The sequence below is a fragment of the Phoca vitulina genome, unplaced genomic scaffold, assembly GCF_004348235.1.
Source record: "Phoca vitulina isolate PV1807 unplaced genomic scaffold, GSC_HSeal_1.0 scaffold79, whole genome shotgun sequence".
In the NCBI taxonomy this organism is placed as follows: domain Eukaryota; kingdom Metazoa; phylum Chordata; class Mammalia; order Carnivora; family Phocidae; genus Phoca; species Phoca vitulina.
Genome location: NW_022589782.1, coordinates 1,800,258 through 1,827,756, shown reverse-complemented (window position 1 = coordinate 1,827,756; position 27,499 = coordinate 1,800,258). Strand labels below are relative to the sequence as shown.

The following is a 27,499-nucleotide window of genomic DNA, read 5'->3' as shown; positions in this document are numbered from 1 at the left end:
GTCAGCTGGGGCAGGTCGCACGAGGGCAGGGCCGGCCCCTGGTTCCGAGAGCTTCTCCCGAATGATGAGCTGAACTTGAAGTAAGGGGGTGGGCAGACAGCACAGACAACGGCGTGGAGGCGGGCAAGCGAGGCAGGGCGTGGTGCCCGGCGCGGACGGCGTCTGCAGGGGACGCCCGGTGCGGGCAGCATCTGGGCAGGCCTTCGCAATCAGGCTGAGGATGTCAGGGGCTCTGTCGGCAGCGGGGAGTCTCTGCAAATCTGAGGAAAACGTGCTCAGAGCCACAGGGAGAGGCAAGCGGAATAACCTGCACAGAGGGGAGGGAAGGGAGGCAGGGGACCCCGGGGGGAGACCCCCATCACCCAGGAGCTGGGAACATTCTGCATCCTGGTCTGGGTGGTGGTTACACAGGAGACACGTATGTGAAAACTTATCGGGCTGTGCCCTTGGGATTTCTGCACTGAATTGTATATAGGTGATCCCTGACTTGGAAAGTAAGGACAATCCGACAAACGTCCCAGGGAAGAGGCGATCAGAATATCAATTCAGGCGGGGTGGGGAGAGCCACTGCTCCAAGTTCAAGTGCAGCAGGAGTTTAGAGGTGGTTCAGGAAGGCTGCCTGGAGGAGGGGCCTGGAGAGGACCCATGGCTGGGAGAAAGCAAAGCAGGCTGGGAGCCGGTGGGCAGAGGCCCCAGGAAAGTCAGGGACAGAACATTCTAGAGACAAGACATTGCTTGAGTGGAGATGATGGGTCCACACCAAGACCACGGCTCTGAAATGCAGCAGGACCCTGTCCCAGGAAGCTGGCACAGGCCTTTGTCCCCCAACAAAAGGACCCTCTGCTTTATCCAAGGGATCCCCCAAAGGGGGCTTCCGGCAGCAGGCTCCTTGGGGCGTGAAAATGGGATTTGAGGGTCAGAGGCCCAGGCAGAGGCAGCAACTCGTGGGAAGGTACACCAGCGCCCGCCCCTGGGGGCCCCTCAGGTGGACAAGTGTGCTGGAGGGCAGGGGCTGGGCCCTGCCACACTCGGGCAGCTTCGCGGACACGGCAAACATCTGGGTCTGTGTGTCAGGATGACCCGGGCCACCTCCAGGATAGACAAGGCCCAAAGACAGGCTCGGGACTGGTGGTCCAGGGGGCACGTCTGCAGGGCCTCAGGGCCTGGGGGAGGCTGAGCCACACCTCTCCTGGACCCCCACGAGGAGCCCAGGGTGCAGAGTGCCCTTCCTCAGGGATGACAAGTGGCGGAGCAGGTGAACCTGGGGCGTGAGCGCCGCCCTGCCCCGTCACTGGATGGGTTGGCCTGGGCGACGCTAGCTCCTGCTTGCTTCCCGCTCTGCGTAAGGGGCCTGGGGTCATCCACCGTGAGGCCGGGGTGACCAGCCCCCTGCCCTCCGTGTGGGCCGTCCTCACTCGGCCACAACCCAGCTTCTGGGTCGGGCTGGGCCCCTCCCACTCGCCCCCAGCAGAGGCTCTCCCCCAGAGGGCTTGGTCTGCTCCGCCACAGCCATCTCAAGGCCCTGGGCCCAGCATCCCAGAAAGATTCACCAGGAAGTGCGACTGCCCAGCACTTGACCAGCGAGGCCGGTGCGGGCTGGCTTGTGGGAGCGCCCCTGGAGACCCCAGCAGAGCCCCCGACAATCCGCATTTCTGACCCGAGGCTGCCCCCTGGTGGGAGGTGCCGGGGACCAGGCCGGCCCAGCTCCAGGCCGCCTGGGCTGCTGGCCCCCTATTCAGAGGGCCCCTGCTCTTCATGTTCCCTTGTGCACAAGGCTGCACGATCCCCAGTGGCCAACGGGAGAGGGGGCATCGGCCCTGTGGAAGCACTAGGGGTCACTCCCAGGGAAATCAAAGGGACCGGGACAATGTCCCCGGGAAGGCCCCGGCCTGGCAAGGGAGAAGATCCTGGAGCAGGTGCTCCATGGTGGCCTCCATGTGTGACCTTGAGCCTCAGTCTCCTCCTGTATAAAATGGGAATAGCTACGGACTCCACTCCTCAGACTCCTGCAGCCCATCATGGCGGCCACTGAGCATGTGGAACATGCTGGTCCTACCGGGGACACGCTACAAGCGTAAAATGCATCCGGGAACAAAAACCACTAATCCCCCAAAACATAAACTATCCCACAAATAGTTCTGAGATGACTCACAAGTTGGAATGACAATATTTTGGATATACTGGGTCAAGTACATTATCAAATTTAATTCCACCTCTTGCTTCTTGCTTTTTAAGGCAGTCCTCCCCCCACCCAAATTTTAAGTCACCACATGGCTCAAAGGGCTCTGGAGGATTCGATCAGTAACCCTTGACAAAGGGCGGCCAATCCCGTCATTACCAGCTTCTGAAAAACTCATAGTAATTTTGCATTCTGTTCCATTACTGTGCTCCTTTTCACGAAAAACAAAATGTTTTTTTTAACAAACTTGGATCCACGTCACCAGTTGATGAAGACGGGCCGGCTTTGAACCTGTGGGGCAGGGGCAGGGGCTGAGGTCAGGGGAAGCGGGGGGGCTGGGCACCCCTCAAGGCCACGTGGCCTCCGTGAGCAGGAGGTCCGTGCCCGCCGGCCCCGCTCCAGCCCCGTCCGTGACACCTGTCCTTCATCACACACGGCAACGTCCCTGCCACATGTGAGCACGGCCAGCCTGGTGACAACATCCCCGTCCTGGAGAACGTGACCGGTGGTGGGCAGCCCTGAGACCCCCTCTGCCCCACACACCTCAAGCTTCCAGAGACAGGCCTGCGTGGATAAGGCCCTCCTTCAGGCACCCCGACCTGCTCCCGCTAGCTGAGCCCCCCATTTGATTCAGAGGGGGCCGGGCACGGGGAAAGCCAGAGATGAACATCCTCCCCAACCGAGGGGCTGCGCCTCAGAGGATGCCCACCTCCCCAAGCCCTGGACGCCAAGCTGCTGGGCTCAGCACCCTCGGACATGCCTGCCCACGGTGCCCCAGGGTCCAGGGGCCTGACTGCACACCCTCACCAGCGCCTGCCAGTCTGACCACAGCCGTCCTGCTGGGGGACAGGGTATTGGCCCACTGTGGTCTGGTTTGCAGTTCCCCGACCAGCCGCCGACGTCGAGCAGCTTTTCTCGTGCCTACTGACCGCTCCTGCCTTCTCTGGACAGGTGTCCATTCCAGTCCTCTGCCCATTTCTGAAAGGGGTTGTTCTTCTCTTGGGCTTCAGGTCTCTGTACATTCCGTATACTCCTCCCTGAAGATCCACGATCCGCAAGCACTTTCTCCCGTTCTGTGGGTGCCTCTTCACGCCACTGCGCTCTCCTTGGCACACAGTCTGCCCCAAGCCTCCATCCCGTGCCTGAGGGCAGGATCTGCTTGCTCTCTCCCTCTGCTCGCCTGGCCGCAGCCATGGAAGGCACAGCTGCACCTGGGGTTGCATTTTCCTGCACTTCTAGGTGGTCCCCCAACTGCTCCTCCCTCTGCCTGGCTGGAGCATAAACACACATGCACACACGCATCATGCATGCACACGTGTGCACACATGCTCACACATGCACGCACACCCACGCGCCCGCACACATGTGCACACATGCAGACACCATGCACGTGCACACACACATGCATCACGCACCCCCACGCGCACACATGCACACAGGCACGCATGCACACACGCATGCATGCACACGTGTGCAACACTCATGTGCACATCCATGCACGCACACACACACTCCTGAGTTTTGTGGCCAGGCTGCACGCCCAGCTGCTGTCTTCACACCCTCCCAGTGCACAGGGCTCAGGAAAGGCTAGGAAAACAGCTTCTAGTGGCCAATTCTTACATAATACACGAGGTGTTTGGAGAAGACAGAACACATTTCCACAAAACATGACCAGTGTGCTGAGCAGAGCAGACTTCAGCATCTCCACTGGCTGAGAGATTCAGATGGCTCAGACCCCCAAGAGAAAGGCCACCTCTTGTTTGCCCATCTAGAAAGTTCTTCAGGAAGTGGGGGCGGGGTTGCTGATTCCCCTGAAGCAGTGACAGGTTGGCGGCCAGGCTCTGACTTCCACTCTTGCCAGCTTCATGCGAGTCTTTCTTGGGGGAAAACTGAGGGACACAAGACACAGCATGGTCTTCCAAGATCTAAACGCATCTCACGTGGACGAGGCCACCGCTTTGTTCTGTGCAGCTCCCAACTTCGGAGGAGGCAGATCTGGCTCAACATTCGTCGGAGATTGTAAACGGCCAATTATCCGACCAAGGAGGGGCAGTGAGGTAGTGAGCCCCCTGCCATGGTGGGTGTGCAAGGCGAGGCCGCCGTGGACCCCGTGGTGACACCAAGACCTCCTCCAACACAAATATTGCCTTCACCGGTAGAGATGTTAAATGTGTTTATTCTCTCGACAGATGACTGTGGAGGGGGCAGTGGGTACACCGAAACAGCCACCTCTCAGGAAAGTCCTGCAAAACCACCTCTGTGCTCCCACGCGGACCTTCTGCGGTTCCCATGTGGGAGCAGACAGGGTTCACGCAGGAAGAGAGAAGGTGGGTGGGGAGATGCAAGAGGGAGGGGACTTTAGAGAAAGCCCGTGGCCTTTACGGCCTGAAGGTGTTGTCAGAACAGGGTGGGTTAGAAGTGGCAAGGGGAGGCCGCGAGGAGGCTGCTAGCCTCACCCAGGGCGCTGGTGCAGCGTGAGCCCGGCCTCCGCCACACAGATGGTGGGCCACGGACAGCCTTGTGCACAGGTGGGCCTGGCATAGTGGGAGCCGTGCAGTGGGGTGAAGGGCTAGGCCCTCTGGGCAGGAGGCCTCCTGCTGGCCTCCTTCCTCTGCCCCTGGTCCCCTGCAGCCCCCATGTGCTCCCACCAGAGGACAGCACACGCTCAGGAGAAGCCATGGCGGTCACCACAGGGCGGTGCGGGCACCACAGGGCACCACTGCACCTTGAGGGCAGGAGTAGGTAGAGGGAGGCTGGCCGGTGGTTGGCTCCAGCCCTCGCTGCGACCTTGGCAAGTCTGTCCCCATCTGCACCTTGGTTTCGACCCATCCAGAGTGGGGGTCCCGGGCTGCCTTCAGGAGCCAGGCAGGCAAGAGAGAAGAGGGAAGCTGGCCAGGTGGGGCTGACACCAGCCCGAGGCAAGTGACCCAGAGAGCACAGCCCTGCCCACAGGAGCCCACATCCAGTTCCACGGGAAGATGTGGCACCCACCTTGACGCCCGCCGACCGCCCCACTGCTATCCCAGGTGACGTTCAGGTCCTTCCAGCTCGTCTGGACAGCGTGCCAGGAAGCTGGCAGACCGCAAAGGCAGACAGGCCCTCAGCGGGGCCCTAGGAGCCACTGTCCCTGGGGAGGTGGGCCCCAGCACCAAGCCCCAAACCCCCAGCATGTCAGGCCAGGGCCAGGGGGTTCTGTGGGGACCTTCTTGTCCGCGCTCAGCCTAGAACTCATGGTCCGGGACCGGGGCCCATCTCCAGGCCAGGCCAGGTCACCACCACGTGTGTGTCTCAGCCGCCAGGCAGCAAGCAGTCCCAGCTCGGGGAGGGGTGGGGAGGGCGGGGAAGGAGAGCCAGGGCTGTCTGGTTTCTCATGGGCTGTGGGCATGGGGCTCCCGCTGCCCGGGAAGATATAAGAATGGGGGAGGATGCAGCTGGGCATTCGCGACCCCACTGGGCTGATGCTCCACAGATCTCTCTGTAGAGGACAGATTCCTCTGGGTTATGTCCATGAGCCCCCTCCCTCGAGGGGCACGGAACAGGCTTCTGGGAGGAGCTCGTGGCCAGTTACAGCAGGGGCCTCAGACGTCCCTGGCAGACAAGGACCCAGCAGCACTGAACACAGGCATGTCCAGCCCTCCCTGGCTGCGCCCAAGCGGTATGAGCTCCGCTGGACGGGAAGTGGCCCCAAAATCAATTGACACATTTCAGGCACGATCTTCTTGGCTCCCTGGACGGGCACTGCGCCCAGGGTGGGGCCGCTCCCCGGGTGTGACGGTGCTCGCATCCCAGCCACGCCCTGAGCTGGCGATGTTTTTCCTAAGTGCTGGATTTTTCCTCTCTCCTCCTCTCTGCTCTGGGCCTCTCTGCCAAGACTTTGGGTCGCCCACATCACTCCACCCCAGGACATGAGGCTGGCTCTCAGCTATGCGCCCTTCCCACCAACTCCCCATGTTCCACCGTCAACAGTGTTGAGCGCCAAGGCACCCGAGGCCATGCCTGTCCCTTTCAGACATGGTCTGGGCCTAGGCTGGCTCCTCTAAAGGCTGGGCCTGGCACCGCAGACCCTGGGGCTGACACATGCAGACTCGGATGGGCCATGGGAGGGCCCTGGTTCAAATGCCCTGATGGCAGGCAGGGCTCCTAAGGGGGCCTTTGAAAGGTTTGGGAAAAGCAGGGGTTTGGGGTCAGAACATGTGAATGAATCCTGGAGTAATGATGGGATCTGAGCAGGTTACGCAGCCTCTCTGGGCCTCGATTTTCCTATCTGGACAACGGCAATAGTCCTGGCTCAGCCCCTGACTTTACAAGAACTCTGCACAAAGCCCCGAGTTCCCACTCATACGCCTTTCCCCATACAAGTCTCCTTTCTTGAAAGGAACAGTCAGTCTCCCGTCAGCCTTCTCCCTGGAGTCCGACGCCCGTGGACAAGAACCCAGGAGCCAGGCGTGCAGACTGAGATCGGGATGAATGAGGTCCCTCAGAAAGAGCCGAGGACCCATCAGCAGAATGTCCCGTGGGGCCGGAAGGGGGGGAAAGGGCAGGAACTGGTTTCTGAGGACACACACACTCGCCCGAGCCAGACGTGAGCCGAGCCCCCACCTCCTGATGGAGGACCGAGCACACAGACCCCCAAGGCAGGGAGGGCCCTGCCCGCCCTGGTCCACCCACCGGGACTGACGCACTTCCTCTCCTCACCCAGCGCTCCACCCCAGCCCCTTCCCGGAGCACTGCGGGTGCTCTGTGCTCGGGGACACAGTTTTGGAACATTTTAGAACCAAAACATTTTTCAACCAAACCTTTTAGAAGCCCGGACCACTGTCAAAGCCAACATATTTGGAAACCTGACACTTTCAAATCCATTTTGGGAATCTGTGCCCCAAAGTTCTGAAGTCAAAGTATTCTGGAAACCTCCCGGAAGCAAGATACTCTGGAAGAAAACCAACTGAAAGGGCAAAAACGTTTCATCCGGGTTGTTTTCGAGCCCCCGGGCTTTGTCAATGGCGGTTCCCGCTGGGAAAGCCCCGGGGAAGGAGCTCAGGTGTTTGAACCGGGTGCGCAGAAGTACCTGTTCCACACACATGCCACGCGGTAGACAGCGGCGTCCACACCTGGAGGCGCCTTGGATCCCGCTGCTCTCTCCCAGGCCTCGGCCAGCACCCTCTCCTGACTCCTCCCTCCCCCGACACTGCTATCCTCCAGTAGTGGGGGTGGGGAAACCCACCCAAAAGCCCGCATCAGGATCTGCCGCAACCAGGCCGCAGCTCTTCTGCGCCTCGTAACCCCTTCCTGTGTCCGAGTGGGCACAGGGTGGCCACAGGACGCGGGTGGGCAAGCGGGGACGGTGCAGAGACAGTTCTTTGGAACACTGCGCCCCACGCTCGGGTCTGGGGTCTCTTGACTTCTCATCTTTCCCGCCCTCAGTGCTCCGACAGGCCCCGTGAAGCACCACTGTGCGCGCACGTGGGGGCAGGTCCCTGTCGCCACCAGCCCTGGCTCCTGGTGCAGAGGAGGCGCGAGGGTCACAGGGAAACGCCTGGAAACGCACGGGGCGCGGGGGAGCCCTGGGCTTGGAGGCGGCGGCGGGGGTGGGTCGAGGGTCCGGAGTTCCATGGCTCTGCTTATGGTTTTCAGCTGGTGGAGCTTTCTCGAGGGCAGTGACTTCCCCGTTTACCGGGAGATGGCCGAGGTGCTGGTGCTGCCGGCCTGCCGGCGTCACCCAGGACGGGTCTCCCAAGCCGCGGGTCAGAAGTGGCTTGTGCGCAGCCGGGGAGCAAGGGTGCTGATTCCTCCGGAGGAACGCACCGCGTGTGACGCGACAGGTGAGGGGGGAAGGTCTCTGCGTGGCCCCTGGTCTGCGGTTGGAGGCCCGGGCCTCCCTCACTGTCCCTGCCCACCCGGACCAGGGGTCACGGGGACCGCCACAGCACAGTGCGTGCCAGGGGCCGGGGGGGACAGCTCCGCCTTCACTACCGGAACTGCACGCAGGGTTACGGGAGCACACCTGGGAACACCGACCGTGTGCTACGTTCACGTGTCGTCGTCTGTAAGCATTTCCGGCAATCCAAAGCACTGAAGTTCAACTGTGCAAATAATTAAATCTGGAATTACCACGTGACCCAGCAGTCCCACTCCCGGGTCCCAAAAGGTCTGCAAGCAGGTCCTGAAGAGACATTTGCACCCCCGCGCCCACAGCAGACTTACTCACACGGCCAAGAGGTGCAGCCTCTCGTGTCCACCGGTGAATGGACAGGTACACAAAGCGGGACAGATCCGCACCCTGGAATATTAGAAAGGAAGGCAGCTCCAGCATGTGCTCCGACACGGAGGAGCTCGAGGACCCGGTGCTCAGTGAAAGAAGCCAGACACAGGGGGCAGGTACCGGTGACCCTTTAACGACACGGGGGTTGAGCCCTCTGGGGACACTCCTGTGGGAATTCCTGAGCTGAGCGCGGCCCGGCCATCTCTGCCGACAGGTCAGAGCACTCGCCGAGCACGGGCCCCCATGCTTTGAAGCTCTTTGAAACATTATGAGCAGAACACTGCCCCGACGCTGGAAAGGGCAGCCGTTCGGGAAGGTGCCCAGACAACACGTCCCCGCAGCTCATGCGAGAATTTCAAAGTGCGTTTCGACAGACTTACTACCGCTCGTCAGGTGGTGATGGTGCATGGATGCAGAAATGGGAGGCACCAGAAGTCTCGTTAGGCTCCCCAGCCCAAGAATTTCCAGAACCAGATGCAGAACGGAGCTCGCTTTCCAGACCCTTATCAAATGGCTTCTTCTATCAGATCTCCTGGGGTAGTGTTGTTCTTCTTTTGAGTCTTGAGGGTACAGAAACCTTTTTACTCATGTGATGATGTGTCCCACGCGGAAACAGAAGGAAGCTCGGAGTATAAGAAGGTGACTCACAGACCAGCCTGCAGACCCCTTTGCTGTGGGCACCCCTGCTAACTGGGCTGGCACCCCCTCCTGCCCCCAACGAAGCTTCCTTCTCTGCAAAGCTCAGCACTGTGCCCCCTCCAACCCACACCCAGCCTAAGGGTGCCCGATCCCCTAAATGCCAAGACAGTTTCGGGCGCCCAGGCTCTCACTCTGAGCTCGGGTCAAACGTCCCCTCCCCAGGGGCGCCGTAGGTTTTGGCCCTACCTGGGCAAACACACACGCTCACGGCCCCACCTGCCTGCCAGCCTCCAAGCAGGGCTTCAAGCTCCAACCTAAAATCCACCAAGTGCAGCAGGCAGGCAGACGGGTTGGGTTCATTCGTCACCCCCAAAGTCACCCCACAGATCTGTGACACACAGGCGTGAGAGTACCATCACGAGCAAATGCCATCCGGATGGCGCCCAGCACAGCCGGGTGGAATCCTCTGCCGCAGGCCTGATGACCGACACTCGGCACGCGTCAGGGGCACCGGCGGACACGCACAGAGATGAGTCCAAACCCGTGCTGTTCCCCATTAGCTTCCCTCTGCAGATGCGCGAAGAAAGGATTCGAGGGAAGACAGAGCCCACGTCCCTCATTAACCTCTCCGCTGGTTTGAACCGGTATCCCAATAGGGGACCTCTTGGCCCGGGGTCTTGGTGGAGTAAGAAGACATAAAGTTCCACCATGCGAATCGCTCACACCTACACGAATCGTAACCCACACGCTCAGCGGTCACAGGGCTTCTCTTTGTTAACGGCACAGCGCTAACGCCAACACAGTGATGACCCAGTGTTGGAGCCAGGGTCCTGTACGTTAAATGCCAGAGATCCAGCTCAAAGGAGCTTTGGGAAATGGAAGCGAGTTGGCCCCACACCTACCGGTGTGGTGAGGTGCAGGTGGACCGAGCTTCAGTGCGCACAGCCTCCAGCCCTCACCGTGTGGTCTGACTCTCCGTGCGGCTCCTCTAGCCCGTGAGTCCCACCACCGGCCAAGCCCCTCTCTGAAGACTTCCAGCCGCGGGCCCTGGGCCTGATGGGTCCACATGGGGGTGGAGGCCTGCCTCTATCGAGCACGTGGACACCCCACCAGAGCTCAGGTGTGGGGCGGGACGGCCCGCCCAACTCTCCCAGCTAAGAGGGAAGGAGAGAGATGGGCTCTTTGACCAGGAAGAATGTGTGTCGGCAAAAACAAGAGGCACAAGGGGTCATTCATCTGAACAGTTTCAGATTGATCATCTATGCTACCCCAGTTTTATGGGGTGGGCAGAAAAGGATGTGTAGTTTATAAATAAATGGGCAATACTTACCGCTGGAGAATTTGCTTGGGTGAGCGGACCCCCTGGGGTCTGTGTGATATCTGGGAACCTGTTCCCGGCAGGGCAGGACCACCAAGGAGAACAGACCACCCCCCTCCCCGGAGCTGTCTACCAGGAGAGCACACACGGAGGAGAAAAGTCCCACCAGAAACCGAGCTTCCCCCCAGAGAAACTGAAGAAGGCTCTGGGGACGTGTGTGTGGCCACCGGGAACCCGTCTGGTGCTATGTGTTACAAAACCGGGCCCGCACTGCTGGTCCAGAGCTAAGCTCCCCTCGCAGCGCAGACGAGGTGGTGCCCGGGACAGCTCTGAAGGGCCCGCTGGGAAAGGGGACCTGCACATCACCAAACACACATGTCACCCGGACCCACATGAGTGGGGCGGGGGGTGTCCACGAGCCATCCAGCCTCCAGGGCCAGACCAGCCCGCCTGTGTCCTCCACTCCAGGCTCTAGCCCTCTTGGGATGAGGGCAGGGGAGGGGGAGGGCAGCTGGGCCGTTCCTGATGCCCACCGGCCGCCTCAGCAGATGGCTGTGGGAGGTGAGCACGGACACAGCACTCCTCACCCTCTCCGGGAGGAGGGCAGGGGAGCCCCAGCACCTTTCAGGGGAGAGGAGAGCACAGGAAGGAAATGAAGACACACCGTTCCTTTCTGAAACGGGGGACAGCTAACTTCTCCAGGAACAGTGCAAGCTGCCCTTCTGGACCCCACAGACCCTGCGGTGCTTGGAAGGTGCTGGAGGTCAGAAGCAGTGAGCTCTAAGCCCACTCAGGGCCGGTCACAGCACCTCCAGGAGCCGCAGTCGCCTTACAAACACCCAGAGAGGACGATGGCAGCCCTCCCACTGGTTTGGAACCAGGCTCAGGGGCGCCACCCCTTCGCTCCCTCCCTCCCTCCCTCCCCAGTGACCGTGAAGGCAGGCCGAGCCCTGCCCCAGGTGCGGGCGCATGGAGGCCGACTCCGTCTGCAGCCGGGGCTGTCCCTGCCCACGCCTGAGGGCAGAGACTCGGGGGCAAACAGAAGCACAGGACGGCGTCCCGGCCACACGGGGGGGGGGGGGGGGGGGGGGGGGGGGGGGGGTGCGCGCGAGCGCGGGGGGGGGCGGGGGGGGGGGGGGGGGCCGGCGCGCGGGGGGGGGGGGGGGGGGGGCTCCGCGTGTGCTCTGAAACAGAGCTTCACGGGACAGGCAGGGGACAGCCATGCTGCTCACGGCTTCTGCCTCCCCCGCTCTCGGGCTCCTGTTGCACCCAGGGGTGGGAACGCCTCCCCTGCTGCTCCCCGCCGCATGCCACCGGCTGACCCACTGGGGACAGCCCTGCACTGGGGGGGGGGCGCCCTGAGGCACGCACTGCTCCTCTGCATTCCTCTAACTGCTCCCACCGGCGGCAGAGCCAGGTGGAAGCCCCGCCTGTACCGAAGCGCGGGGGCAGGTGCCCAGGGACACACTAACTGCACCGGGAGGAGGAAACGAGAACCCGACCCTTGCTGAGAAGACTTAAAATTTTTCTAGTAGTGGAAAATCCTTCGAAACAGAGCGGGAAAGCAATGCAAGGCCCCATAAGTGTGCATTAGGAGCCGTAGTGGGAACTCTGCGTCGATGCATGGACACGTGCATCATTTTTAGAGGAACGAGGACTGACGGTGTCTCTCTCACACGTACACGCGTGCACACACACACTCAGGCGCCTCGGGTGTTGGGCGAGTCCCACGTCCCTCTCCCCAACTGTGAACAGGCACAGTGCCCTGGTGGCCGTGCTGGGGGCTCGGTGACAACATGGGGAGGATCCTCCACAGCCCACGGCGTAACTAGGACAGTGGGCCAATGTGTCGGTAACGGCTGCAGGTGAGAGGTCAGTAGAGTTAAAGAACCAGTTTTACAGAATCATTCGGTTAAATTAGCTAATTGCAACATCAATTTAAAAAATTTTTATAGTGTCTTCACACGAAACACATACGGAGCCTAATTTCTTTACAGGACGCAATCCTGTGGTCAGGGAAATGGCAAAGAATAAGAGGCACCCCAGAAAGGGACGAGGTGGGGGCCCCCCCTCTGTGGAAGGAGGAGGCCGATGGCCGACGAGGACCTTCTCTGCCATCACATCCTGAGTCGTCCCCCAGGTGGCCCCCAGGTTGGAACCAGCTGGTGGCACAGGAATCTGGACGGGTGGGTGGATGCCGCAGGAACCTGCTCCCACAGTCCCTGCAAACACGCCCCCGACACCCACGGAACCTGACCTACGCTATAATTATGTGCGAAACCGAGAATAAAGAAATGCAGAGGTGGACCCTGCCCTTAATGAGCCCAGCACCCAGTGAATTTTGACATTTGTCTGAACATTCTCGAAATAAACACATTTCACTGAGAAACTATCACAAGAGGCAGATGCCAAGCGCCATGCTGAAGAGGTGTTTCAGAACCGTTATTTCAACGTTACGGCCCATTTTGATGAAAACCAGTTACTCAAAATTACAGCACAGGACTGAAACCCACAGTGTACTTAATACACGTGAAAAAGATTTGAAACGATCCCAAGTACTGTCTTGTTTTCCCAGGACATCCTCCCAACTCACCTCTAGCACCGTGACACGTCGTTTACATGTCTCCCCACACTGATTCAGTTTATAAAAAGTGACCAGGTCAGATATGACTCAGCAATCCACTTCCGGGTACTTACCCAAAGGAACTGAAAGCAGTGAACTCAAACCGGTATTTGCACACCCACGTTCATGGCAACGCTGCTCACAACAGCCAAGAGGGAGAAGCAGCTCAAGTGTTCACTGATGGACGAACACACACAACGTGGCCCATCCACACCAAGGAACACCCCTCGGCCTTACAAGGAAGGACGCGCTGACACCTGCTATCAGAGGGACGGACCTCGAGGACATGATGCTGAGGGGCCAAGGGACAGACGCTGTAGGATCCCACCTCTATGAGGTCCCTGGAGTCGTCAGAGTCACAGACACAGCGAGTAGGAGGGTGGGCGCCGGGGGGTGGAGGAGGAGGAATGGGTGCAGGGTTTCACTCTGGGGAGATGAGAAGTTCTGGAGCACACCAGTGTGAACGCCCTCAATGCCCCTGAAACAGACACTGAAGTGGCTAAGATGATAAATTTTATGTTATGCGTACTTGACCACGATAAAACTATTGGTGGGGGGATGTTACCAGGTCAGTGTTGTGCTCTGCTGACTTCTCCCCACTTCTCTTTTGTCACACACCAGAAGGACAGTGGCAGCTCGGGGGAACCTCTCCGGAATACCGTCACCCCTCTATCCCTGCACAGGCCCCTTCGGAGCGGGGCGGCTGCTGTCGCCTGCTGACGGGCCTCCTGGCCCCTCCGCTCCTCACCCCGAGGAGCACACTGGCCCCAAAGAACCCAAGTTCCTCCATCCCCAAACCTCCACCACGGCTCGCTGCTGCCTCAGTGAAATCTCAGGTCCTGGGCCTGACAGCCAAGGCCGCCAGACTCCACACTCACAGCGCATCCGCATGCCGGGGTGGTGGTGAAGCTCGCCAGCTCCAAATCCTGGCTCCACTGACCTCTGCCGCGAGGGTCCTCACCAGAGCACAGGACCGGGGGGACGTGGAACGACACGTGGAGGAGGCGCTTGGCGAGGAACACCAGCGGTTAGTCCCCCCCATCTCCGGACACGCCCCGCATCCGTGCTGACATAACGCGTACCGCGGACGTCCAAGCCGCACCCCATCCTTCAGGCTACGCTCAAGCACTGCCTTCCTCAGGACGCCCGCCTTCACCTCACCTCACCTCCTGCTGCCTTGTCCTTGAAGGCCTTTGGGCTGGGGGTCCCTGCTCTCGTCGCACACCGCAGGGTCACAAGGTGCCCCGAAGGCAGAGCCACCCCATCTGCCTGGTGACCTGAAGCCCCGTGCTCGTGGTTCCACGGCCAACTACGGGGTGAGCAGGTGTCCCAGGAGTCCCCAACACGGTGATGGTGCTTCAGTGACTCTAAAACCGGACTCCTTGAGTTGAAACATCTTTGCTGCCAACTGTTTTATAGAAAGGGGAACTTACAGAAGGGAAAGCGGGTGGTTTCTGGCCCCGTGGAGCCCGAGTCTGGGAGGCGGGCACTCAGAGGCCCCGGGCTCAAACCTCCGTGCCATCTGGAAGCCAGAAGAGCAAGGACACCACACTCGAAGGAAAGCTGGCGGGAGGACTTTTCGGTGTGCGGCTAGCTGCTCGGGAACAGGGCTTCGAGGACCAAATGCTACAGATTAAGGAGACAAGGTCACACCTGAGGCCCACACACTGCGGAATGACTGCACGCTTCCCACCAACTACAGGGTCACAGCCAAAACTGCACATCAGTCTGAACCAGATGTTTAGGAAGAGCCTTCCCGGACTAGCCCAGACGGACACCGCTACGGAGTCAGGACCACCAAACGTGAGGGTCCCAGGGTCAGTCACAGCCTCAAGGGGGACGGTCACAGGAGCTGAAGCTGACCAGCCAAGCCTATGACGACAATCCCACCCAAGCCTCACCTTGCTGACGGCAGGGAACAGATTCTCGGGACAGACTCGTGCTCACACCATCCCTGAGACAGCACATCCTTATGTCCATGACTGATAACCTTGTGGGAACAGCTGCGGCTAATGTCCTGCTTCTGTGACTGTGCCCTGAGGTAGGGTCTCAAGTAGAAGACCCTCTCTAACCGATTTCCCTTCTCAGAAATATCACACGGTCAGAGAGCTTTCACTTGCAAAGGATCTGCTACCCTTTTAAAAATACAGGTGAGGCCTGATTTCAAGCGTAGGTTCCTCCTTTTTGCTGAAGACGAGCATGAAAATTCCCTGCCTTCACCCGAGTTTCTGAGGTCAAGTCCCTCAGAGCCCCTGACCGAGCCCCTGTCGCTCTACCAGAATAACCACGGAAGCAGGCGGCAGAAGCAGACGTAACATTTACTCCATCCTCTCCTCCACTTTTCATATTAAATATCTGAAATATATTAATCTTAAAAAACAATATTAACACAGTACTCAAGGAATATAGGCAGTGGAGTCAACAATAAGTCCAGATTGCAAAATCGAAGGTGATTTTAAAAACCGGAGTGTGGGTACGGTCGATTCCGGGTGTTTCCAGCTGCCTCGTCAACGGGAGCGTTGTGGAACTGTGCCACGGGTCAGACCGGGAGGGACACAAAGCCATAAAAAAATATACGCGTCAACCCATTGCCCCATCCCCGGGAGGAAGGTCGTGCTACGGCGGACCCTTTGTCCAGCCCCGCTTGTTCTGGAGACCGGGACTGCCCCCCGACGCCGTCAGTCTCTAAGAAGGTTCTCGGGCTTGGGGTAGCCAAAGAGGACAAAGTCGGCCTCGTAGAGTTTGTAAAGCTGCTGCCTCCAGGCCAGGGGGATCGTGGCAAACCAGTCCTCCTCCCAGCTACTGGCAGTTCTGTTCCGGTAACTCGGGGGGAAGTGAAGGAGCTTGTCCACCTTGAGGAGCCGCAGGAGCTGGGCGGCGTCCTGGTCCAGGGTCTCCAGCTTCCCCACGAAGTCGTAGTCGATCTGGCAGGGGTGGCAGAGACGGTGCACCTGCCTCCAGTGCTCGTTGAAGGGCGTCAGCTTCTCGGTGCGCGGGTCCAGCAGGTACTGGATGAAGTTGGCAAAGGACACCTTGAGGCCCGCGCTGAAGGCCTCGCTGACGGACGCGGGCAGGCCGGTGCGGTTGGCGTACATCTTGAGCATGGGCACGGCGAACTTGCGGTAGAACTCCTCGTTCTCCAGCTGGAACTTGCTGCGGAAGGCCGAGATGAGGCGCACGAAGGGGTCCCGCACGAACAGGAACTTGGTGTACTTCTTCAGCTTGATCTTCATCAGGTGGCGGGAGAACTTGCCGTAGCGACGCCAAAATTTGTTGAAAGTCAGGTGGGTGCTGGAGTTGTGGACATACTCCCGGGGGATGTCCAGGGGGTCGCGGTAGGGGGCGCCGCGGTCCAGGAGGCTCTCGCTCAGCACGATCATCACGCGCTTCCAGTTGGTGCAGGCCACCTTGGGCACGTAGCAGTAGATGACCCCGTGGCGGTCGTCCACGATGAGGTGGTTGAGCTCGTAGTTAGGAATGTCGTCGAAGGAGCGCTCCTTGGTGGGGAACACGAAGCTGGCGTTGGCACAGAGCCCCTTGAGCATGCTCCTCCTCTCGGCCTGCCGCCCACCCGGGTCCGGGCCCTGCTGGGCGTCGCGGGTCGACCAGTCGTAACCCCTCACGCTCTCCTCCGCGTTGCTCAGCACGGGCCTGCTGGAGGCCGGCACAGAGGGCTGCTCCGTCCTTTTACCAGAAAGGGCGTTCTGCTTCAGGCCGCCACTGAGCAGCTTCTGCAGAAACGCGTCCACGTCTGACGTGAACCCCTTCTCTGCCCCGTGTGCGGGGGTGGGCAGCGGCTCCAGGGGGTGTGGCCTGGGGAAGGAAGTGTGCAGGTAGAAGTGGGCGGTGCCCACGTTGTCCCAGTACACGATGATCAGGAGGACCATGAAGACGGACCCCAAGACCAGCCACAGGCGGAAGAGCCGGGTTTTGGTCATTCTGTCCGCAGATGGGGCGGGGGGCCCTTTCACCTGGATGTGGTCACGTCAGCTTCATGGAGATGGGACACTGCTCTCAGGACCCTGGAAAGGTAACACAGAGCTACGTTAAAGACTACAGTCCAGCTAGGGGGTCCTCTTGCAGTCTGACTCCGACGGATGGCGCCTGCTGATATCTCAGACCTCCCATCATGGTCCATGTCCCTGCCCGCCCCTCATACCTCCATCCTCCACGACTTAGGCTTTGTGAGGCTGCCTGCTGAGCTTCAGCCCCTCCGTGTGATAGGACTAATGCTGCTTCTAACGCTGCTTCGAGGGGCCCAGAAGGACGGGTGTGGCTGGCGAGGTCGCTGGAGATCCTTTATCACTGAACTGAGAAGGGGGCGCTGACAGACCAGGCTCGGGCAGGGACTCAGAGCCTCATGGGTAGGAAATGCCGAGGAGGAAGGCGAGGTGGTCAGCAAAACCAAAACATGAGCTTAAAGTTGAATGCATGCTACAACTTATAAAAATACTAAAGACGTCCCAGCCCCTGAGATAAACCTTTCGCTGTGCACATTTAATGCAAATAACCACATCAGAGACAAGCCACTGTGTGCGGCTGACGTGTGCTGGGCCCTGTGCACCGTCTCTGCCCCCTCTACGTGGAAGGGTGGCGCGCACTCGAGGTCAGAGGGGGCACAGCGAGGGTCCACCGGGCAGCTGAAAGGGGGCCCATGCGAGAGCTTTCCAGGCCCTAAGAGCACTGTTGGTGTCCCCACAGAGGAGCCAGACAGTGGCAGAGCCACGGCTGAGATGGGGAAAGGCTGCCTGATCTTCAAAAAACAAAAGGGTGGTGGGAGGGCGAAGGGGGGGCAGGTGCAGACTGGCAGCTGTGAATGTCCGCAGGTGCTGGGACTGCGCCCTGGCGAGGTCGACCAGCAGGCCCTCCGGCAGGCCCACCGGCTCAGGGGCAAGCGGCCACCCTTGTGCACGGGGAGATGCAGGCCGGACAACGGATTTGTGGCTCCCTTACAACTTCCACTGAAGGCTGTCCTTGACCACAGTCAAGGTCAATACCAGAAATGCCAGAGGAGCCCGTCCTGTTTGACAGATATGCTGAGCACCAACTCTGTCCCAGGTACTTGGCGAAGTGCTAGGGACACCACAGGGAAGATGTGTCCGATCGAGTGCTGGGACAGAGAACGCTGGTGAGGTGGCAGATAATCCCGGGGGGACGCTAGCCCGGGGATGAGAGGACGTGCAGTCATGCCCAGGGCCTCCCGTGGTTCTGCTCCATTACAGATCTGCCCGCTCACAACGCAACAACTAGAGATGTGACACAACCAACAGGCACAGGAAGGCTCGGAAAGGACAGCCCAGGGACCTGGCTACTCGAGGAACAACAGGGGACGAGCCTGTCCCACCTCCCAGAGAGCACTGCCTCCAACCCTGAAGAGCCATCAGGCACAGGAAAAAAGCTCCAAGAACAGCCTCTGGAGCCCAGGCAAAGGACGGGCAAGAGTGGTGCAGTAAAGGACTGAACCCTGCCCAGAGAGGCCCCTCCTGCCCACAGCTCCTGGGGGGGGGGGGGGCCTCTGCCTGACAGGAGTGTCTTTGTTTCCTGGGGGCCTGAGGCTAACAGTGTGATTGGGGGCTCGAGGGGCTTTGGGTCCGAGTGTCAGCCTGACCTCCAGAGGGGCTGGAGGCTGAGGTCAGCCATGTGGGGGGTCTACCTGTTCGATGACAAAGGCCCAGGAGAGACTGTGGACATGAAGGCTTGCGGGCAGTACTCCACGCACGCCGTCACAAACCAATGGAAGCTGGCATCGGCCCTGTCCAGACCTCCGCTGAGAGGGGACAACTCCTCCCCCCGCGCCTCTTCCCTTGGCTTGTGATCTGAATCCTTTGCTGCGATGAACCGTTAGTAACGGAGAGTACAACACCTTTCCGTGAGCTCCTCGGGTCTTTCCAGTGAATTATCCAACCTGAGGGTGGTCTTGGGACCCCACTCCCCATTTACTATTGGTGTGAGGACTGAGAAGGGTCTTGAGAACCGTTCCTAACCTTACAGTAACCTAACAACAGAAACATCTTTTTGGAAACACCTGCTCTACTTAGGCCAGACATCAGTGGAAAAACCACCCCCACCCTCACAGTTCAGCAGGGCCGGGCAGTGAGTCGACCTCCCCTACTGGGCACCAACAGGCAGAAGAAGATGGTGCAAGGCAGGGTAGTCACACTTGGACTCCCCTCCCCTTACAACAGGAGATCCCGGGGGATGAGGGGAGCTGAGCCTGCCCCTCCGCACCGGGCCATCATCACTGGGCTGGAACATTTCCAGGATGGAAAACATTTGTCAATATTAATGAACATAGGTTAGCCACTGAGGGCCACCTGCCAGGGTCAGCGTACCCCCTGGTCCCTTGCCAGATCCCCCAGTGTGTGACTCTGCTTACCTCTCCCCCAGAGGGCAGTCCCCCAAGCCACCAGCAGAGCTGGCCCACCCTGCCAGCAACTGAGAGTAGAAACTAGATTCAGAAACATGAACAAATAAGCTGGAAAGATGGGTTGAAAATCAGAGCTGGACACTGAGATTGGGATGAACGTCAAGCTGTCCTCCCAGGAAAAAAGAATCAGCGATACAGGACAGAGACCCTGGAGCTGGACACAAGGCAAAAAAGATGAGGCGGACAGAAAAGTAAACGTGGCACTAATTTGCATGAACACGCATGCCTGCAGGTACAGACCCACCACACGTGGCCCCCGAGCCCAGCGCGGTCTTGGCACAGCAGCTCTAAGGAATACCGCTGGCCACGCTCATGGGGCTCGGAAGATGCTAGTCCCCTCCAGTGAGATCATTCACCTTCACCGCTCTGTTCTGAGGTCTATGTTTTACACCTGGACCGTCTTACAGCCCCTTTCAGAGGGTGGAGGGTAAAAGACAAATTATCATACCTGTGTTCAGTGAGTGTGACCTTACAGTTTGAGGTTTCTGGAAAAGTTCAAGATCTGTACCCCTCTATTCTGGCCTTCATCTCCTCTCGGTAGAAGCGTTCAATGGGCATGTGTCTTAATCCACCTGTTAAGAGTAAGTGGGGTCCTTGCCTCTCCTCCGGCTTCTGACGGCTCTCAGGTTCTCTTCCCCCACAGCACCTGCGGAAGGGGAGCAGGTGCAGGAATGGGGGCCGCTCTGTCGGAGAGATTTGCAACAGGGCCTCCACTAGCTGGAGGGCTGTCCCGTGGGAGGGGAGCAGGCTTATCCTGTGTGGCTTCAGAAGACAAAACTCAGACACGGATCTGAGAGAATGGATGCACTACCATAAAGCGGCCCAAACCCAGAATGTCCATTTTTAAGACATACTGGGAGCTCTGTCAGTATCAGAGGACGTCTGAGCAGACACAGACGGAGCAAGTCTTAGGGGTACTCCAGAGACAGTCCCCCACTGCACATGCTCCCTGACTTCTCCCTGTCCAAACCTCTCCAAGTCTGTATTCCTGTATGTGTTCGACTATATACCTGGGACCTGATGCATTTTCACTACATGAACCTAAAACTTCATGAGGCCGAAATATGGAAGCAATCTCCACCCGTGTGGGTTTTGTTTATGCTCAGTTCATTTTGTTTTTTTAATGGAGAAGGTAATACATGTTCACGGTACAAAGGTCGGCATGCAAAGGGCGGTGTGGGTTTTATGTGAAAGGTGCTGAAACAGGCAAGTGACAGAGAAAAAAAGACATTCTGGTCACTGCCACCTTTATCAGTCCTTCCTGAGCCCCCAGCGCTCTCAGTGCACCCCTACAGAAAAGGCAGCCCAGCCTGGGCGCGGAGAAACCTGGCCGACCCCACGCTGCCGCGGCCCAGGGCAGCACACCGCCTCACGTACGTATCACACGGGAGGGAGGCAGTCGCCGCGCCGTGAGAACCATCAGAATTAGGGGTGCTCGTCTCTCACACAGCTGCTGCCAGAGGTCAGCGAGCTCCCTTTGAGGGCGGGCCACTGACGTTTTCGAGACCATCCCCTCTGGAGGATGTAAAAGGCTGCACAGTTTCTAGAGAAGATGAAACCATATAAAAAAAAAAAAGTCTTGCCGAAGGCTGAGAAAGCAGCAAAGGGAAAAGGTGACTGAAGATGTCACGTGACCGAGAGCTCGGCTTCCAGTTTTAAGAGCAAGACTCACAAGCGCCGCGGAGGTGGGGCAGAGTCCCCGAGTCCCGTCCGCGGGCAGAGGCACCACGCATCAGGGCCGTGCCGTCATTTGTGTATTGAGAATGCCAAGAACAGGGTAAGGGACTTATCTGGTTATAATGAATAATCCAAAAATACAACACATGATATACAAATACCTCTGCTTATTTTTGAGCCAAGAAGTAGTACATGCACCTGACAAATGCCAGGGTCTACAGCAGTTTGTGAAAACGGACTCTCTTTACTAATCGTTTCACACGACTTCAGTTTAATTGCAAGGAAAAGACATGGATCATATGATACGTACATGTGATATCTTTTTAATAGGAGCTGCCCTTAAAGGGCTCTTACCACCGAGTGCGAGGCGCCTGGAGGAGCACGCCACCCACTGGCGCTCCCTCAGGCTCTCTGCACACGGCCTCAGGGCGGGCAGCACGACCCCCTTACAGCTGAGGAACCCGAGGCCCAGAGGTGTCACGTCAACATCTGGATTCAAGCCTCACTCCCGAAGTCCAGCCTGGCTCACGCTCCCGCGGCTCTGCCGTTGGGACGTCCTCGTTCCTCTGAACCGCTGGGCGAGGCTGGCCCACGAGCGACTGCCCCGACTACACGCTTCACGGGTACAGTCTGACGCGTTTGGCTGCGTGTGTGCACCCGCGACCCCATCACCACGGTAGAGAGTGACACCTCCATCGGCCCCCAGAGCTCACCCCTCCCCTCCAGCCACTCATCTGTTTTCTGTCCCTATAAGTTAGTTGGCATTTTCTAGAGTGTTCTATAAATGGAGTCACACCGGGTGAGCTCTGAGACTCGTCCACGTGGTCACACAGATCAACAGCTCCTTCTTTTCTGGATCTGGATGGTACTCCGTTGTAGGAAGCGTTTATATACGGCAGCCCCGGTAAGACCCAGCGCACGCACATCCCCCCACCATAGTTTCCCATCTCCCCCCAGGGACTGAAGTCACACGTGCAAGTTTCTTCTTGGTCTAAGTTCAATCTGGTGAACAGAAGGGGCTTAGAAGCATCGTGCTTCCTTACAAGTTCAGGTGCCGACAGGTGCGTCTCTGTCCCACACGGCGCGCTTCCTGGCCTCTCTGACCCCACAGATGCGGAGGCCCTGGTCCTGGGGGCAGAGGTCACAGCCGAGCGAGCAGCAGTCAGCCTGCAGCTAGTCCTCGACGCTCCCGTCGGTGAGTCTGTAACCCAGCAGAGGTGAAGCAGACGCATCTGACGTTTCTTCATTACCTGTCCCGAACGTGGTTCTCTAAGTTCAAAGAAAGCCCGTCTTCTCTTAACCAGAAGACGTTTGAAGTTGCTCTAATTTTTTCCTTATTTGGCATATTAGCACCAAACGCTATCATCTTTTAGTCTTTAATACACTCAATGCCTAAAGTTTTATTCTTAGTCCATAAATACCTCCTTGAGTATGACTGGGCACGGTGAAGTGAGGAGTGAGGAGCCCTGTTCAGGTCCTGAATTTTTCACCGCCTGGCCCTGGGCCAGCAGCAGGTCACGCGGGTGGCCCCCCAGGGGACTCTTCTCATCCTCACAGTGAATCTATGGCTTATGTTGTAAACAGCGAGTCAACTAACTTATTTATAAGGAGACTCATAACTTGCATCATGCAGACTAGACCACTCAGTGGGCCTGTGGCTCGTTGCAGGGAGAGTTCCGGCTTAGGGGCTGGCCAGCAGGTAAGCATGTGGGCTCCCCCACCACCACCCAGCCCCAAGACAGCGTCAGCAAACATCCCTGGGCAGCAGCCGTCTGGGTGGTTCTGACTTACTGCTTCCTGGCTTTCTGTATTTACATTTGTTTTTGTTTACACTGAGCACTGATTGGTTTTTACTATGAGAAAAAAACATTTTTCCTTTTACAAAAGATACACAGCAATAAAAAATCAAGGCATTAACAACAAAAGAAAAAAAAATCAACCAATCGGACTTCATGCAAATTAGAAACTTTTGTGCATCAAAGGGCACTATCCACAGGGAAGAGTCCCACAGAAAGGGAGAAAATGTTTGCAAATCATGTATCTAATGAGGGCTTAATATCCAGAATAAATGGAGAACTCATGATACTCAAAAGAAAAGAACATCAAACAACCCAATTCAAGAAAAGGCAAACAACTTGAAGAGACATTTCCCTGAAGACATGCAAATGGCCCATGAGCCCGTGAAAAGATGTTCCACATCACTCATCATCAGGGAAATGCAAATCAAGATCACGGTGAAATACCACCTCACACCCATTCGGATGGCTCCAATCAAAAACAAAACAAAACAATACAGGGCGCCTGGCTGGCTCAGTCAGTGGAGTGTGCAACTCCTGATCTCGGGGTTATGAGTTCGAGCCCCACACTGGGTGTAGAGCTTACTTAAAAAACAAATAAAATCTTCAACAAAACAAAAACCAAACCAGAACATAAGCACTGGCCAGGATGTAGAGAAACTGGAACCCTCTGGCCCTATTAATGGGAATGCAAACTGGTGCAGCCACTGCGGAAAACAGTATGGAGGCTCCTCAAAATATTAAAAATCGAATTACCATATAAAATGACCATACGATCCAACAATTCTACTTCTGGGTCTATATCCAAAAGAACTGAAAGCAGGGTCTCAAAGCGGTATTTGTACAGCCATGTTCACGGCAGAATGATTCGCACCAGGCAACAGGTGGAAGCGCCCTCGTGTGCACTCCCGTGTGCACCCCAGTGTGCACGGAAGGATGAATGGGTAACAAAGTGTGGCGCACACACACGTACAATGGAATATCGCACAGCCTCCAAAAGGAAGGAAATTCTGGCAGCTGTGACGACGTGGATGAACCTAAAGGACCTGCTGCTGAGTCACAAAGGACAGATGCCGTATGATTCTGCTCATCCGAGGTCCCTAGAGGAGTCACGTTCCCAGAGACAGGCTGGAGGTTACCAGGGCCTGGGAGGGGATGGGGGGTCAGTGTTCAATGGGGACAGAGGATCCATTTGGAAAGATGAAATGAATTCTAGAGACGGAGGGTGGTGATGGTTGCCCATGTGAATGTGCTCCATGCTACGTGAACTATACGCTTAAAAATGGTTACTACGATGATAAAATTTATGTTACATGTATTTTACCACAATAGAAAAATTGGAAAAGAATGAATTAGAGCTACAACAGGGGACTTGGAGGAACTGACTAGAGGTATCGTTGAATAAATAAAGCAAAATGCAGGACAGTGTGTAAAAAATAAACACATGAATAAAAGTAAATAAAATGTACAAAGACAAGGGTTCCTTTAGTGGGGGAGAGAGCCGTAAGTAACAAAGGCTGTAAGCCTAGAGCCACAGCTTAACCTCCCACCCTGCACAAAAGCTCAATGGGCTGGCTTTATCTGCAATTTAACACAAATGTTCAAGTTTTAGAATCATGCAGGGGGATGGGTGCAGGTAAACAAGACAAGGCTTCCCTTTGGGACACCCCAAACCCCACACGTCTGGCTCTTCACCGGTGAGACCGGTCCTGGGAGCCTTGTCTCGCCCTGGAGTCCTGCCCCAGAACCAGACTGGCTTCGGGGGCAAGCCCTTCTAGGCCTTTCCAAACTGAGGCGCTGAGCACCCCAACACCAAGCTGAGGCAGCGCTTGCCGATGAGGCTGAGGGCACGGGTCGTGTTTAACGTCCGGGAACTAGGGCAGTCCCAGGTGCTGCCCTCTCTAACCTCAAACAAGCCACACCCACAGCAATTGTGGAGACAAGGCAGGGTGAGTGTGTTAGAGGGCCTGTGTGAGCAGTGCCGAGAAAGGAAGGGACCGTGCTGCTTCAAGCAGACTCCACAGCTCCTCAGGGTTGGAGAGAGAGAGAGAGCAGAGACAGAAAGACCACCACACAGCACCACCACCAAGCTTCACTTTTTAAAATGGAGTGGGACCTGCGCATTTCTGGCCCAGGCGCAGAGGCAGCGGGAGCCAGGGAGGGCTCTGGGGGAACACCCGGCTGCCTTCTGGGGACAGCGGCGGCACAGTGGGGGGAGCCCTTCGGACGCAGAAGCAAGTCAGGGAACAACACTGACCCCAAAGTAGTAGTCATTCAAAAAATAAGGGCATTATTTCCAAACATGAATCTCCCACAACTTCAAAAAGCGGTCAACAAGAAGCCTTCCAGCTTCTGAAGCAGCAGGGCACGAAGAGGCTCCGCTGAGGAAACGATCCACAGGGGGCTTGCTGCGAGTCAGTCTCAGGCTTCTGCCACCAGCAAGAGGATGGACAGCAAAGTCTCACCCAAAAGCTTCGCCCTTGGGGGCTGGTTTTCTGCAAGGGCTCCGTCAATGCCCTTGTGAACAATCAGGCTTCAGGTTAGGTTTAACCCCAAAACAAGGTGGCTGTGCAGAAAGAGTTGTTTCTTAGCTCGGGGTGGGGTTGCTAAACATTCCTCGTCACACCTACATGGTGGCAGGAGCCCCACACCGGCTGCCCACGGGAGGCTGCTGGTCTGAAGGGGCCTTCACACCCGCAGTGGGCAAAAATCAGGGGGACGATAGGGTGGTCTGCGGCAGACCGCGGGGGGCTGAGCTCCCTCACGTTCTGGAGTGTGTCATCCTTATTGGGAAGAGCAGGCCACATGGCCAGACCCACGGGAGGACCTGCGTCAGGGCACTTTCCACATTTCCGTAGCAGAACTGACGACCACAGGACAAAAAGGTCAGGAGGTACATGCCGGTTGATCCTGCGTCCCCTTCACTGGTCGCGCAGTATTCAGGGTGTGTCTGTGAGGCTGTTTCTGGATGAGACCGACATTTGATTCCACAGACTGAGTCAGGCAGACGGCACTCCCCAGCGTGGGTGGGCCTCACTCAATCTACTGAAGGCCTGAACAGAACAATAACTTGAAGAGAATTTCCTCTCTGCCTGTCTTTGAGCTAGGACAGAAGTCTCAGGCTTGGACTTGGACTGGAACATACCATCTGCCCCCCCGGGGTCTGAACTTCTCGGCCTCCATAATCACATGAGCCAATTCCTTAAAATAAATCTCTTTACACACACCCTATGGATTCTGTTCTCTGGAGAACCCTAATACATATATTTGCTTTGTCACTTGTACTGGGGGGTGGGTAATGTGTGTTTACTACACATTACAGACAGAAGTGGTCAAACCAGTGAGAACTGAACAAAGTGTTGAGAAACAGAGGGCGCCTGGGTGGCTCAGTCGGTTCAGCATCCGACTCTTGGTTTCGGCTCAAGTCATGATCTCAGGGTCGTGGGATCGAGCCCCAGTCAGGCTCCGTGCTCAGCATGGAGTCTGCTAGAGATTCTCTCTCTCTCCCTCTGCCCCTCCCCCAACTCGTGTGTACTCTCTCTCTAAAAATCAATAAATAAATCTTTAAAAAAAAGTGTTAAACGGATATAAAGTTATTCGCCGCGGTGAAAAGGAATGTCAAATGCAGAGAATTTCAGTCACTATCCAATATGAGTATTCCAGAGGGAGGGGTTGAGATTAATTTTTTCCCCATATAGATACCCAGCTGTTCCAGCACCATGTGTTTAAAAGACCCTTCTTTCCTGATTAAATCATGTTGGCACCTCTGCTTCTCCTTTTCTTTTTTAATCAGGTTTATTGAAGTCTAATTTACGTACAGTAAAACTCAGTCTTTTTAACCGTAGAGTCTGAGAAGTTGGCAAATGTACACTATTAAGATACACTACAGTTAAGATCCAGAACATTTCCCTCACTCTCAAAAGTTCCCTCCTCCTTCCCCAGCGCCTAGCTCTGGGCAACTACTAATCTGTTTTCTCTGCTTGGTTCTGCCTTTCTTACAATGTACCTACATGAAACCATGTAGGATGCAGGCTCTTCACTTTGCAAGATGCTTCTTAGATCTGTCCGGGTTGTTGCTCATGTTCGTGGAAGTTCCTTTTTTAGGGCCGAGTAGTATTCCATTGTATGGATATACCACTGTTTGTTTATCCATTTACCAACTGATGGACTTTGGGGCTAGTTCCCTTTTTGACCATTATGAATAAAACTGGTATCAACTCTTTTTGCATACAGACCAGATTCTTTTTTTATGGTAAGACTTTTTAAAAGTCAGAAAAGTTTGGGGCGCCTGGGTGGCTCAGTCCGTTAAGCGGCTGCTTTCGGCTCGGGTCATGATCCTGGGGTCTTGGGATCGAGCCCCACATCCGGCTCCCTGCTCAGTGGAGAGCCTGTTTCTCCCTCTGCCTCTGCCTGCCACTCTGCCTGCTTGTGCTCTCTCTCTGTCAAATAAATAAATAAAATCTTTAAAAATAAATAAATAAAAAATAAAAGTCAGAAAAGTTAGTATTAAAAAACATCAAGCAGATTTTTCAGTTCCTAGAAGGTTCTACAAGAACCATAAAAGTAGATACACTACAATAA

General features: G+C 56.9%; 1 protein-coding gene across 7 annotated transcripts in view; it reads right to left on the bottom strand.

Moving 5' to 3' along the window:
- Nucleotides 1–245: 245 nt before the first annotated feature.
- The window catches only part of CHST12 (carbohydrate sulfotransferase 12), a 35,676-nt gene continuing 8,422 nt past the window's right edge, over nucleotides 246–27,499 (bottom strand). For 2 of the 7 annotated variants that reach the window (XR_004298092.1, XR_004298095.1), the window contains exons 2-3: nucleotides 13,093–17,040; nucleotides 5,612–8,456 (exon numbers count right to left, since the gene is read on the bottom strand). Coding sequence is in view for 1 of the 7 variants with exons in the window: in XM_032394127.1 (XP_032250018.1) it covers nucleotides 15,697–16,956 (1,260 nt within the window). In the remaining 6 variants the exon portion in view is untranslated. Of the gene's footprint in view, nucleotides 261–5,611; nucleotides 8,457–11,645; nucleotides 17,041–17,177; nucleotides 18,455–27,499 lie in introns of those variants that run through there. The other 5 variants (XR_004298094.1, XR_004298096.1, XR_004298090.1 and 2 more) reach the window with 5 other exon arrangements.